This window comes from Numenius arquata, chromosome 1 (genome assembly GCF_964106895.1).
Source record: "Numenius arquata chromosome 1, bNumArq3.hap1.1, whole genome shotgun sequence".
In the NCBI taxonomy this organism is placed as follows: Eukaryota; Metazoa; Chordata; class Aves; order Charadriiformes; family Scolopacidae; genus Numenius; species Numenius arquata.
The window spans coordinates 11,851,378-11,865,608 of NC_133576.1; the positions used below are offsets into that span (position 1 = coordinate 11,851,378).

At 50.6% G+C, this 14,231-nt stretch overlaps 1 protein-coding gene across 1 annotated transcript; it reads left to right on the forward strand.

Moving 5' to 3' along the window:
- Nucleotides 1-586: 586 nt before the first annotated feature.
- Nucleotides 587-8,669, forward strand: TRIM45 (tripartite motif containing 45). The gene is made up of 6 exons (XM_074152632.1): nt 587-936; nt 3,532-4,265; nt 5,259-5,388; nt 7,319-7,433; nt 7,650-7,776; nt 8,354-8,669. Exons 1-6 carry the CDS (start codon nt 587-589, stop codon nt 8,503-8,505), a joined length of 1,608 nt encoding a protein of 535 aa, XP_074008733.1. The 3' UTR covers nt 8,506-8,669.
- Nucleotides 8,670-14,231: the final 5,562 nt, after the last annotated feature.

Sequence of the window (14,231 nt, forward strand, 5' to 3'; positions counted from 1 at the left end):
ATGCCCCATCCCTGGAAGTGTTCAAGGCCAGGCTGGATGGGGCTTTGAGCAACCTGCTCTAGTGGAGGTGTCCCTGCCCATGGCAGGGGGGTTGGAACTCGATGATCTTTAAGGTCCCTTCCAACTCTAACCATTCTATGATTCTATGATTCTATGATCTTCCCGCGGCGGGGTGGGGAAGTGGGCCGCTTCCCAGATGACCGGCTGGCAAAAGGCAGGAGGTGCCACAGGCGGCGGGAGAGGCTCCTCAGCGCCCCGGCGAGGAGGACGGGGACAAAGCGTGGCCTTGGCTCCCCTCTGCCCGTCTTTGCCCGTCCCGTCGGAGGAGACCCTCTGCGGGGTCCCCCGGCCGCCATCGCACCCGTCGCCCCTCACACACAGGCGGGCAGCGCCGGTTCGGGCACGACACCCAACACGCCCCCCGCCCACCAACAGCCTGCCCGTCGCCCCTAGCAACGGGGCAGCCGGCGCCCAACGGCGGGGGGCGGCGCGAGGGGGCGGCGCGCGGCGGGCCGTTAACGGCCGGGGCGGGGATGCTCGCCGGAGCCTCGTTGCCGAGCGGGGCCGTGGCGGCCGGGCCGCCGGCATGTCGTCCGGGCCGCTCTGCCCAGTGTGCGCCGAGCCCTGCCTCTCGCCGCGGCTGTTGCCCTGCCTGCACTCGCTGTGCGCGCGTTGCCTGCGGCGGCTCGGGCCGCTGGGGGAGCCGGGGCGGGCCGCCGCCCGCAGCGTCCTCTGCCCGGTGTGCGACGCCGAGGTGGCCCTGCCGCCCGGCGGCGTTGGCCAGCTCACCCCCGACTACCTGGCGCTGAGCCGCGGCGGGGCGGTGGCGGCGGCGGCTGCGGCGGCGGGGTGCGACCTCTGCGCCGACGGGGCGGCCGTGAGGCGGTGCCTGACCTGCGAGGCCGACCTGTGCCTCTTCTGCTGCCAGGCCCACAGGTGAGGGGGCGGCGAGGGGGTCCGGCCCGGGCGGGGCAACCTCGCCACGGGGTGCGTGGGGCGGCCTTCCCCTCTCGGGCTGTTGGAGTGGGTGGGTGCAGCAGGCAGGGACTCCCACAGAGCTAGCCAAAGCGGTCAACCCACAGGTCTTCCAGTTTTTTCAATCCCTAGTGGGCTTTTATCCTCCCTGGCAGATGCTCTGTGCTCAGGTGAGGACGAGCAAGCTGCTAGCAGTAGGTCAGTCAGTCCGTCCTGTTCGGGTGATGCCATTAAGTCCAAAATCAGGCCACCCTTTGCCTGTGGCAGTGCCCACTTGCTCGTTTGCATCTTGGTTTAGCATCACTCGAGCACTCCAACAGACATGGATGCAGACAGAGTATTAGCAGGACAAGAGCCTTGTGCGTTGTGCTGTCCCGCTTTGGAGAAGGCGTATCTCCCAAGGGAAAACGGGGAAGTTAAGCTGCTGATCTGCCTCTCTCGACCTCTAGAAACATTTATTGTGCATATGTGCAAAGGCACCCTTAGGTGAAGTGAAATGGGAATAAGTGGAAGTCCTGACACTAGCCTTCCTGTATGGTTGCTACCTCCTGATGATTGACCCATGTGCTTGCCTGTTAATTGTTGTGTCCATCTATCTTGTGTGCATTTTCAGCATTTCTGTGAGGCTGGGAGCCAAGAGCAGTAACACTATTGCTTTGCAGTGTACCTGATGTTGCAGGGTTTAGTTCTGTTGGAATACACGAAAACTGAAGACTTGACAGCAGAAGAGAGCTGTGTACTTCGGAGAGAGGGTCATGTCAGTAAGGCAGGAAGAAGAGGTGACTGCAGTAGAGGTAGGAGCTGAAGAGGAGCTGGCCGCAGTGGCCAGTGAGCAGGGCAAAGGACAGGCAGCACCATGACACTAGTGATAAGAAGTCTGAATGGCCTTCTCAAGTAAGGAGGTGACAGGCAGGGTCAGAAAAACACTCAGCAATAGTCAGGGAAGCCTCTTAGCCTGGGTTAATCAGCTCAGCCTATTCCCTCCACGTTTGCTGCTTCTTTCCACTTGATTAGCAAGTTCTCTCCCCAGAAAAAACTGAGGCATATTCCTCACTGCCCTGCCCCCCTGCAGATACTGGTGCCAGTGGTAAAATCGCATAGACTCTTAGTTACCTTTCCACTCGGGGCTGTAATTTTCAGCATACCATTCTGATTAGCTAATGCCTCATACCCCATGCAAGCTGCTGAAGAGTGATAAACTGAGACCTTGAATAGCAGCCCACTGCACTGACAGAAATAACTGTGGAAGGTATAAAGCAGTAGAAAACTTGTCCTGATGAACCTGCTTCCTACCTTATTTACTGATATAATTTTTTTCATGCCACTAGTGTCTGCAGGCTTGCACCTGATTTAGTTGCTGGCAGAGCAGAACAAGGGCCAAGGAAAACCATTTTGAAATTATTTCCTGGTGTGTAGGGAAAATTTCTATGGAGCTGAGTGCTACTGTCGTGCTCTTTGGAATAACTGAGAGAGGTCTTAGGTGGAAGACAGGGAAGTGTGAATTTGAAGGGTGTTGTGCAAATAATGCTTGGAGGCTTTGAAAACGTGCTGAACCCAAGGGAGATGAGTGGGAAGCAAAAAAGAGTAGTGTAAGGGCCATGTCCTGCCCTGTGATGAGGTTGCTTTATGTTGCCAGAGCAACTCTATAGAGCTTGGTCCTTGGAGTATTTCTTTGGTTATGGCTTGGAGCTCCCATCGCAACTGCCAGAAGTCATTAGTGCAGGAGACAAGGAAGCAGAAAAGGCTTTTACATCCTGCTCACTAACTAGCTCCCAGTGCCCAAAATACCATAAAATGGAAAGATTCTAGTGCTGCCCTGTGACACGGTGGCTGTCTGAATCATAACAGGTTCTTTGTGTCCCATCCTTGGTCTCCTCCGAGCAGGACCTAACCTGGCCAGAGGAAATGGAGTTTGACTTTCAGAATATTAAATGTTTTACCACAGACTGTCTTCTGGCAGTGGCCTGAGCTAGATTTTACCCTTAGGGATATTAGAGCTCATTTTCCTCAGTGAATTTAAAGCTGCTGAAAATCATTGGGCTGATGGCTGAGGAGCTTGGCACCTCCCATTCCTCTCCAGAGGTGACTGTGAGCAATTCTGTTTCGAGACGCCTCCTGCCAGCTGTCACTTTGCGGGGCTCACTGCCCTCCTGCTGCCTTTTTCACAGTGGACTCGGGGGGTAATTGCAACTATTCCACTTCTGTCAGGCTCCGTGAAGGGGCTGCTGGCAGTAGCATCCTGGCAGCCCATTCCCCAGTCTGTGTGTGGACATGGTGGGCTACAGAATTCTTGTGTCTGAAAATAGTGCTGACAGCACTCTGGGAGCCTGAGAGCAGCCTCTAACGAGCTGCTTGCAGATTCTGTCCTCTTTTATGTGGAGTGTTGTCCTTAGGAGACCAGAAGTCCCTTCATGCAGAGTGAATTTCGGTGGAGACAGGACGGAGCAGTGCACACTGTGACTTGCAGTCTGTATAGACGGGCGTTCACAAGGGGTATTGGATGTTTACATTTCGTATCCAACACGCATGAAGTGACATGTGGTTGCTCCCTTCTAGGAGACAGAAGAAGACGGCCTCTCATGCTGTGACGGAGCTGGAGAACACCAAGGATTGCAGCCAGGCCGAGAAGCCTCGCTTCTGCCCTTCCCATCCCACAGAGAGGCTAAGGCTGTTCTGTGAGCAGTGTGACCAGCCTGTGTGCCGAGATTGCGTTGTAGACAGGCACCGGCAGCACCCCTATGACTTCATTGGCAATGTCATCCACAGGCATGGGGACGCCCTGCGGGAGCTGCTGAAAAGCACCCAGCAGCACATGGGCACCCTAGAGGGTGTGCTGAACCAGATTGATGACATGGGTAGTGCTGTCCGCGGTCGCATGGAGGCTGTGGCTGCAGAGATCTGTCTGTTTGCCAGTGGGTATGTGAAAGCAATAGAAGAACACCGGGACCGGCTGCTGAAGCAGCTGGAGGACTTGAAGGTGCAGAAGGAAAACCTGCTCCACTTGCGGAAGGCCCAGCTGCAGCAGCTGCTGCTGGACATGAGAACAGGCGTGGACTTCACGGAACGTTTGCTGACAAGTGGCTCGGACCTGGAGATCCTTATCACCAAAGGGGTGGTAGCAAGCCGGCTGGCAAAGCTGAACAGCATTGCTTACAACACCCATCCCAGTGTGGAAGACAGGATCCAGTTTTCTCCCCAGGAGAGGGCAGGGCAGTGTCGTGGCTATGAACTATTTGGGGCCATTCTCAATAAAGTGGTTGATCCAGCCAGATGTACCCTGCTTGGGGAAGGTAATGGGGTGCTGTACAGCACTTCTCCCTGAAGTCACCTCTGTACCCACATGGTGTGCAGCTTAAGGCACTGTTGGCTCCCTGCTGTCCAGGCATTGGCTAGGGGCAGAGGTAGAGCCCTGCCAGAGGTAGCATTGCTTGCTGAGTGTCTATGGCAGCTGTGCTGGGCAGGGCCTAGCCAGAGAGCTATCCCCATCCAGATGTACAGAGCCTACTGGAGCTGGCCTCTGCAACATCACTGACCTCAGCATGGGGCTGAGGTGTGAGAAGAGCAGCCCTTAGGCCAAAGACTACAGCTTAGTCGGGGGATGGGAATAGCACCTGCAATGGCAGGATGTGATGCTCTTCCAGTGGCCCCAGGTGTTCTGCAGCATGGGCCCAGGCAGATCCCCTCTCTGGCTGAGCGAGTAGGTTCATTCCCCTTACATCCTCTGCTGAGATTGCCATGGGAATAACTCGCATGAATGGTTTCATGGATATTTGCTTACTAAGGACTTGGAGCAGGGCCAGCAACCAGATAATGTTCAGACCTGCCCACAGAGCACAGGCAGCTCTGGTCAGTAATGGCCTGGACAGGGCAGATGAGACAGACCCAGGGCTTGTTCGATCCCTTCCATGCCAAACTGGAAGTGCTGAGGTCTCTGGGGCTCCACACTGCACAGCGGGGCTGTTCCTCCTCCCTCCTGGTTGCATGGTGCACCTTGAGGCCTTCTGGGAAGATGCCAGCTGGGCTCACAGGGGCAGGCAGGAAGACCACCCTGATCCACGCAGAGCTTCAGGCTAAGCCTGCCCAACATCGCTCAGCATTTATGGCTGTTCACTCTTGTTCCCTGGTCATATATATTTACTTTTTGCTGTGAGTGGAAGGAGCTGTACACCCCAGCAGCAAAGTCCTGGCTGTGCTCTGATGGGGACTGCAACACTGCAAAATAGCTGGGAGCTGGCAGTTGTACTGGTGTGAATCCTTTCTGGTCCTGTTTCTCTACCTTGCAGATCTCCACAGTACCCGTCAGAACCAGCTGACTGGCTTTACGCTGCTGTGCAGTGACACCACAGGGGAGCAGATGGGGCGAGGAGGAGAGGCTGTGCAGGTCACCATCACCCACAAGGACAAGAGGGACTGGTGGGTATTTTATCCGTGGACTTCCCAGTCACTGGGTTTGCCTTTCTGCCTCCCTTATCATGGTTTCCTCCTTGTTTGGGCAGGTGGGAGGACGTGCTTCAGCATGTGGGTCAGAATCTGTAGGGGAAAAGGCACTTCTTCCCACCAGTATAGCAGTGCTTCTTACTGGTTTTATTTGGCTGTGTGGATCTTAACAGTGTTGGGTCAGATTTGTATTGAATCTTTCAGTGATTTGGGACTTCTTAAAGGATTCAGCTCTCAGTGGGTGTTATGCATTGTCAGAGTGAACTGTTGCTTCCAACCCCTGCCAGTAGACACTCAGGGCTCCTGCTTTTGTTAATACCTAATGAACGTAAAACTTAACAACACCAGAATGACTGTCCCAACTCCAACAGACCGTTCACTAAGCCCAGGAGCCTCTGACAGCTGATGGAAGTGCTTAGTGTATGTTCTGGAGAAAGAATCTGTGTCAGGACTTCATTGTGCTTTCTTCTGTATTTGCAAGCATTGAGCAACTTTAACATGTTCAGAGGTTTTCTAGCAAAAGCAGGGAAGATTGCACTTGGGCTCCTAAGTGGAAGGGCTCCTAAGTGTTTCCACAATGAAAATGACCAAACAGAAAAAAGTATTTTGTAACTGTGTCCAGGCCACGCTTGTAAATGTAAAGCAGTCAGGCACAAATGCAGAACCAACTGGGGGGTCAGTTCTTAAGAAAAACATCTCTTCAGTTTTGTAGTACATACAGTGCAGCTGGAGCAATATCATGGTGTAACTTTTTCAAGGATCTGCTATTGGTGGGATGACGATGAAAAAAGGAACACGACGCTAAAACTGCGTGCTCTAGGGAACTGTTGACATGGCATATAGAAACAGTGCTGGCTGCACAGATGCTTATCAATAGAGCATCATTGTTCAAGAACATTGCTCCAGTGTACCTTCCTTCCTTAGGTGCACATATGATGTAGGAAGGTGTGCGCATGAAGATTGTGTGGATTTTGTTTGGTGGGGTAGAGGTCGCTGTGGCCACGTTAACTTAAGTTTCTTGGGTTTGCGTGTATGAAGTTGCTACATCTGGTGCTGAAAGCTGTCTGGCTTTGGGTTAAGGCACAGCAGCTGAAGTATCACTGCACAGTTCATGGCAGGAAATGATGTAGGCAGCTGTATTGATGTGAAATGGTGGGGGGTGGGGAATACAGCCTGCAAATCTGGAAGATTGTATAAACTGTCATGTTTTGGGACATGAGAGACTAATTAGTGGGGATGAGGAAGAAAACCTTGCTCTACACACAGCTGCCTGATAATTGTCTCTGGAAACCTCTTTCCACCTTGCCAAAGCAGGCAATCAGTAACTAGCTGATGCTTTTTCCCTGGCACTATGTCTACCAGGGTTCCTTGTGAAACCCAGAGGGCTTCACTTTGGAAAGGGAAAGTTCACCAGCAGGGACCTAGAACTCCTCAAAGCACTGAAGAGTTGGGATCAATGCTGTTGGGACAGTGGTTGAAGTGATTCAAACCTGCCCCGTTTATGTCCTGTCTTATTCATGGTCTCTTCTGGAGGTAACTGCTCTCTGAAGCTGTGAATTTACCCCATTCCTGAGGGCTGTTATCTGATGGGTTGATTTGACCTGCAAGTGCACTGTCTGTCATCTTCTGCTCTTTCAGAGCTCAGAGTAGCTACAAATCCTTGCAGTGCAGCTAGCTTTGTGTGACTTCCTTTGTATGGTTATTGCAGCTCCCAGTAGCATGTGTGTGTGAAAGCTACTCAATGCTTGAGCATTGCTCATGCATCCTGTTAAGCTCGCTTAAGACCCACAGCTGCTGAACAAGGCTGAGGATAAGGAACCAACCTCAAATCTAGGCCAGACAATGGTTCTCAGGTAGAGCAATTTTCTGCCAGTCACTGACCTCTTGGACTTCTTTCTCTTCGTAGTGCAGTCAAGCCAACAGTGTGTGATAACGGTGATGGGACATACCATATTTCCTACAGCCCTGAGGAGCCAGGCTTGTATGCTGTCTGCGTCTATGTGAAAGGGCAGCATGTAAAGGTAACATTTCTTGTTTCTCTTGCACTGCTGCTTCTTTACCTGCTTTTCTTTTCTAAGTGTTTACTTCAAATCTTTCTAAGGATTTCCTCTACTGCTTAGCAGTTTGAGACTGGACTTAGTGATGTGACAGGAACACCTGGTTGGTTTTTGAAAACACAAACACAACATCTGATAGCATCCGCTGCAGCAGCATTTCAGCTGGCTTGTCCTCTGCAGGGCTCTCCATTCACTTTGATGGTGAAAAACAAGTTCCGGGAGCACCAAGGCGTGTTTCACTGCTGCAGCTTCTGTTCAAGCGGAGGGCAGAAAGCTGCTCGCTGTGCCTGTGGGGGTACCATACCAGGTGAGTACTCAGCTTTCCCCACATTTCTAAGTGAGGCTAAGCAGCACTGTGGCTATGCTGTTCCTGTTCCCATTTTGGCAGGTTGGGAGCTTCCGAACTGTGTCACACAGTGCCCAATGCTGTCCTGTGGAAAAGCCTCACTCATTTAGGATGAGAGTTCAACGCTCTAATTTGTTTAATCCCAACCAGCTTCCCTGTCCCTGACCTGCGTGTGGCATTGTGTGTTTTCAATGTTTTAGTATAGAACCAGCCTCTTCCTTTTTCTGTGCTTGATGTGTATCTAGCTCTGGCCATAGCCACCAATGGCTGGCGCAGCGCTCTGCAGGCCTGTGTCTTGCATTACTCAACAGATAAGGGGACGGAAATCTTCAGCTTTCCCCAGCAATTGGAACAGGAGGTCCCCCTCTGTTGTTCTCCTTTCTTTAAGGAGCCCTGGTAATTTTGACGTTGAATGTGCTGTGGTCTCATCAGCACATGACTCCACATCTTAGAGAAATCCTGGGGCTGAAGCACTCTCTGAAAGTCTCTGACACACTGGGATTTTCTGGCTTACTTTTGGTTGCCTCTTCTCTTGCAGGTGGGTACCAAGGCTGTGGCCATGGACACAAAGGTCACCCTGGCTGCCCCCACTGGTCATGCTGTGGACAAGTGAAGGAGAGCTCGGAGTGTTTGGGAGGGCCACCCAGCGACACCTCACAGAGGAGTTTGCTCAGGACAGTTGCCCTCTGAGCAGCCAGGTGAGCCCCTGCAAGCCCAGGGCACTGCTGCTGGTTGCTGCATGAGCACAAACCATGAGGATCCTCGCTGTCACTGCAGAACCTCACTGCCAATATCGTGAAGGGTGCAAACTGAGAAAGAGGAATGAGGGAAAATAAAATTGTGCCTTATATTCCACCCAGGGCTGTGTATGCAAAGTTGTTTTGTGCCTGAACAGGAGCAAACTCTGGGAATTGTACTGGTGCCCACACTTGCAAGGACTTGAGGCCCCTTGGGGTCAGGCTCTACAGGGAAACTCAGTCTGAGCAGTTACCTCACAGGAAGGTCAAGATGTGTCTCCTTCTGCAGGATTGACAGTCTCTGCTGTCCTTCTTGAAGAGGCCAAAGCTGCTCACTGAGGCACATTCCAAAGTGTTTGTGTTCGTGCCTTGGAAAGGCTTGGCAGCGTGAATATGGCTTCTGCCTCACTGTTACATATGTGGTGTATATAGCACAGTCACACTCCTGGGAGCTGCTCCTGTGTTTGCAACTCTTATATTTTCTCCAAGTAAGCTGCAGTCTCATTATACCCTTCCTGCAAAGTAGGAGCAATGTGGATTAGTAATATATCTGAAGGAAATCCAAGGAAAAGCTATGGCGCTGACAGGAACAGGAATTAGAATGTCATTCACCCAGTCTGTGTGTTCTCCATGGAGATGGTGTGGGACATAGTGCTGCTGGGGGTGATGCGGGAGCCAGGAGAGCGCCTAGCTCACAGAGGAAAGATTTGGGAACAGTTTGAGCCTTGGTAGGAGCCGTAGGTGCAAGTGTGCAGGTGTCAGTCCTGAACTGGGGCTGCTAGGCAAAAGCAGCAGCAGGAGACAGAATACAGCAAAACTCCTGGATTTGGCTTGTGCAGTCTTGGCAAGGCTTTATTTTTAGAAGGAGAGCTTGTTCCATTTTCCATAGGGGAGGAGGGATGTATATCCCGTTCTTGTACGTGTGCTGCCAACCCATAGTTGGGGAAATGACATCTGTGATAAGGAGTAAGAGGCACTTTCTTGGAAGGGCAACTGCTAACCTGTTGATTGCTGCCTGCCGCTTGCCTGGGTGCAGCAGACACCCTGGATACCTTCCTGAACAAAGCACATTTGTGTCATTGAGACTGGGAACACTACTGCCCTGGGGACAACCTTGCTGGCAGGTGTGTGTTGCTAGGGGCTCCCAATACTGCCTGGGGAGCTGGGGACAAAGGTCTGATTGTTGGTCACTTAGAGAGAGGAATGCTGCTCCTGTGTCAACAGTAAGGACTGGTTCTTTCTTTCTGGCTGATGATAGCTGGCTTGTAAATAGTAGAAACCTGTGCTGTCAGTTTGCTTGCTTGAACCTAGAAGACTCTCATTTGTTTGTTCCTCTTACAAAGCCAGTTTTGGAACTTCTTCCCAGCAAAGGAGATAGATATCCTTATGCAAATGCTGTTTATAGCTTTCCATTAATCATCCAGAAAGGGCTGTCAAACAAACCGGAGGAGGTTAAGGCAGTTTACATCTCTAAGTTAGGCAATTTAAGTCTCCAAGTTGCTGACGCTGAAATTTCAGAGTCTAATAATTTGAGTTAACCTTTAATGGAACAAAAAGTAACTCATTCTTGTCCTTGCTATGTTCAGAGTCAGTGCTCAGCACAGAATGCAATGTAAAACAAAATGCCTCATTTTCTTTGTCTATTTCTTGCCCCCCACCCCCAGCATATGCATTGTTTTTTCTCAGAGCTTCCGTGCTCTATTGCAGAGGGAACTCATAAGGACAGCAGTACCTTCTAGGCACATAATTTCTGTCTAAAAACATCTTAGTCCTCTCAGACAGAGGAATGTGTTTTCTCTTTGCGTTAGGCATCCCTTACACACCCTGTCGCTGACATTTTCCAAGAAGCTGTTTGTGAGAATTACACCAGCGAACATATAAACCCTTCAGGGAACTGCAGTCAGCTTGGGCTAAGATCTACATTTGACACGGGGAGAGCAATTTTCAGACAGCATGGGGTACTAATCCTGCCAGGGTCAGGGCCTTGCATTGATTTTTTCTTTTTGTTAGACTTGAAGGTTCAGTCAGTCCCAGGGATTATAAAATATTGCCCGGCTACCACTCTGCGTTAGGACAAAGAGGGCTGTGCATTAGGATAGCTTGAAGAATCGTGCAGAAAAGACACTTAATGACCTTAGTCACTTTGTGGGGGCTAGGTGTGAGTGTCCTCCCATTATTTGCAAGTAGACTTTGACCTCAGTGTTCCTTACTCAGAATGCATTGCCAAATGAATACATCTTACTGATCTGCTGGAATCTCACGTTGGATCCCAACAGCCGTTCCCAGGAATGGCTTCCAGAGCTCTGTTGGTAATCAGCCTTAGGCAGGTGGTGGATTAGGAGGTGTAGTTAGTCTGCTGGGCTACATGATGTTATTTATGACCAGCTGGTCCTTCAGATAACAAAGGTATTTTCAAGACAGGCAAACATGCAGTGCTGACAGAGCTACAGAGTAAATATTGTATTTTTCCCAGGACAAAAGCTCTTGTTGATAAAATTGCCTGTCTCCAAAGTTTGAAAAAAAAATAAAATGGGGATGAACATGAGGAGAGGCTTTGGGAGGTAAGAGAAAGAGGACTTACTCCCAAGATAGGGAAAAGAGTGTAGCTGTGGAAAACACAGCAAGATCAAGAGACTGTGGAAGACCTGGAAGGAAGACTCCACATAGGGTGCCCCTAGAGACAGTTATCATGCTAGGGTATCTCCCCCTTCTCAGATGAGGCAAACCACACTGGTGACACAGGTGCACTTGTAGCTCTGTGTTTGAGCATCTAGTTTGTCCCCAGAAGATCACAGGAGCAGTGCAGAAGCTTGCTCAACGGGGCTTCTTGACCTTCTCATGGCAGGAGGTGGTTCACAAAGGTGCACTGACCATCTAGAGTGCCATGTCAAAACAGATCCTGGCACTGGCTCACAGGCAGTGTAGAGGACTTTGTTTATTTCCAGCCAAGGGTGGCTCACCACCTCCCTGTTTCGAGAGATGAGGGCTTGTTCTGAGTGCTGCTGCTTCCAGCTTCCCTTCAAGGGTAGGCAAGGCTGAAGACGGGTAGAGCTGATAAGGTAGTGACAAGCTCTCCTCTTTCCAGACCTCTAGTGTTCCCATTTTTGGTGCTTCTCAAGCACCTCTTGACACCATTGTTACAGGTGTGGGATCAAAAGGTTGGAAAGATGTCCAATATTTGTTGCCAAATCCCAAGGATAGCTTTCATCTTTTTCAGCTTGCTGGCTGCCTTCATCTCTCTTGACTGCTCTGTCAAACTTGTCTGCTTGTCAGCTTGCCACAACTCCAATTTTTGGTTCTCTTCCTTCACTGATAGCTCCTCCAGCGTTCCAGTGACATTGAAATAAAGCATGAACTTCCCGTAAGCAAGGGAACTCTTCTGACAGAATTATTATTTGTGAAGAAAGAAACAAGTTGTATCATGAAGAGCAGAGTGACTGCAGTATGGTTCTGGTGCCTGTGCCTCCCCCAGACCACTGAACATCTTCTTTGGCTTTGACCCACCTTCAGTCCTTCCCACCCTCACTGTTCCCTCATGCAGGCAAGAGGCAGCACGTTCTGTGCCCAGCTGTAGGGCACTGGCTGGTGGGCCCAGCAAATCTGGTAGCGTTTTGTTCCTACTGTCACCTTCCCCTCAAATGAAGACAGCTGATGTGTCTTTTCTCCAAGTGCTCGCCAGCTTTCACAGACCAGATTCTGCTGTCACATTTGGTTGGATTTTGGTAATAGATTCAAAAGTGTAAGAGCTGTGCAGACCGTGTGGTCACAGATCCTTAATTTCTTTGGCAAATATTCCGAGTACCTCTTGTTTTTTACTGCATAAACATATGGAGAGGGGTAGGCTCCAGCGTGAGAGCTGCTCAGTAATTAATGTGGTGTTGCCCTGGTGAGTGGGACTTGCCCTGGTCCTACTGGGGCTGCTTGTGCCTGAGAAACAGATTTGTTGTTCCAAAATGGAAGTAACCTGATAGTTGACTGTGTGGTGAGGTGTGCTGCAGCTATGACCTGCAGTTAACTGGTGTTGAAAGGGGACACCTCGTTTGCATGCTGCACCAAAGGCAGCCGTAAATCAAGTGTCACCGAGGGCAACAGGATATTTCTTAATGTGCATTTCCCACCAGGCCACTGTGGCCTGGAGCTATTCTTAGCTTCTAGTAATGTTCTCCTAAATTACAACAGGTTTAGTAATGAGTAGAATACTACAAAATGTCAGATCTCTTTTTTTCAGACTAAAAAGGTCTATTCCAGGCTAAAGCAGAAGGGAAGTGAAAACTGTATAAAGTTTACTTCGTAAGTTTAAACTATTGCAACAACCAAAGAGCAACAGTGATTCTCAGGTGAGATTTCCACTCCTCAGTTTCATTCAGAGGCCAGAGGATGAAGGACATGCTTTCACTAACAGCCAAGATTGGAGCGTTAGGAGTAGGTCCTGTTCACACCTCTGCCACAGAGCTTGCACAGGGCGTTCAGGTATCTCCTCTGTCTGGAGAGCAATTAGCTTCACAGTCAAGCACTCACATTGAAGTAACACATGAACGGCTGGGTAAACCCAATGACTAGTCACTCTTGAAAGGAGAATGTCCCACCCTGACTCCTCTGTCCTTGCTGCAGGCCATGTGGTCGGTCCTGCCCCACCAGAAGCGTCACTGGGTGTGACACTCCTCTGACCTAAAGGGGAACCAATTCAACTCCCTGACCCGGCAGGAAACCATTTGCTTTATAATTTTACTTTGCTTCGTAACAGATGACTAGGCTTAGTGGAGGTTCAGATCTGTGCTCTCATCAGTGGAAGGTGGTGGTTCAATGCAGACTGTGACATGTAACTTCATCTTGGCCTGAGGAGGCTGGAAGTGGCGAGTCCTGGGTGCTAAGTGCCTTGGAATAGAGTTTGCTGACTTTGTTGCCTGTACAAGAGCCACAGCCTGTTCTAGCCCTCTCTCTGCTGTCTAGAAAAGTCTGCTATGTGTCGTGCAACACATCTGACTATGTTCATCCCTTGTAGAGGTGAACAGGCTCTTTTGGAGTTGAACTGTCGTCCAAAAGACTAAGCACACACTTCTGAAATCTTGCACAGTTAGAAGGCCACTGTGCTCCTCAGGGCATCGTAAGCCCTTCTGAACCCTACTCAGCCTTTGCAGCTGGTTTGCTCATCACTGAGTGGTATTGATCGGTCTTGATTTGAACCTCTGTTTGTTGCAGAGAAAGTAATTTGATTTTTCTTAGGTGCTGGACTGTTCCCAGTTCCTCTGGTCATCCTCAGCTCTGCTTGGGAAAGCTGTTCACTCCCTCTGATCCTCCAAACTTGCTGGAGATGGCTATGGACTGTCAAAAATTCCCCTTTCCCCATCTTCCCTGGAACATAGTCCAGACGTAGATAACAGGATACACAGGTTCCCCTTCGGGAAACTGAACACAGTGGTGCAAGCTGCTTTCCCTTTTCTGTTCTTTCACAGTCTCTCTGCCCTTCTCAACCTCTTATGCCCAAGAGCTACGCATCCTGCCCCCAGTCTCGAGTGAGACCAAACACAGAGGGAAAGGCTTGTAGGGTCTGTGCGAGCTTCTTTCCTTTACATGCTCTGATGTCCACCATAATGGCAGATCTGAGAGCAGCAGGAGCTTGCCGCAGGGAGTAGAAGTAGTTTGGTCTGGAGGAGTTCAGAGGAAGAAAACAGCAGTAGG

Bases quoted from the DNA above. Each gene is read 5' to 3' on its own strand.
- TRIM45 (XM_074152632.1), top strand. From the start codon at position 587: ATGTCGTCCGGGCCGCTCTGCCCAGTGTGCGCCGAGCCCTGCCTCTCG. The intron at 4,266-5,258 runs GTAATGGGGTGC...TCTACCTTGCAG, and splicing joins ATGTACCCTGCTTGGGGAAG to ATCTCCACAGTACCCGTCAG. The intron at 7,434-7,649 runs GTAACATTTCTT...TGTCCTCTGCAG, and splicing joins TGAAAGGGCAGCATGTAAAG to GGCTCTCCATTCACTTTGAT.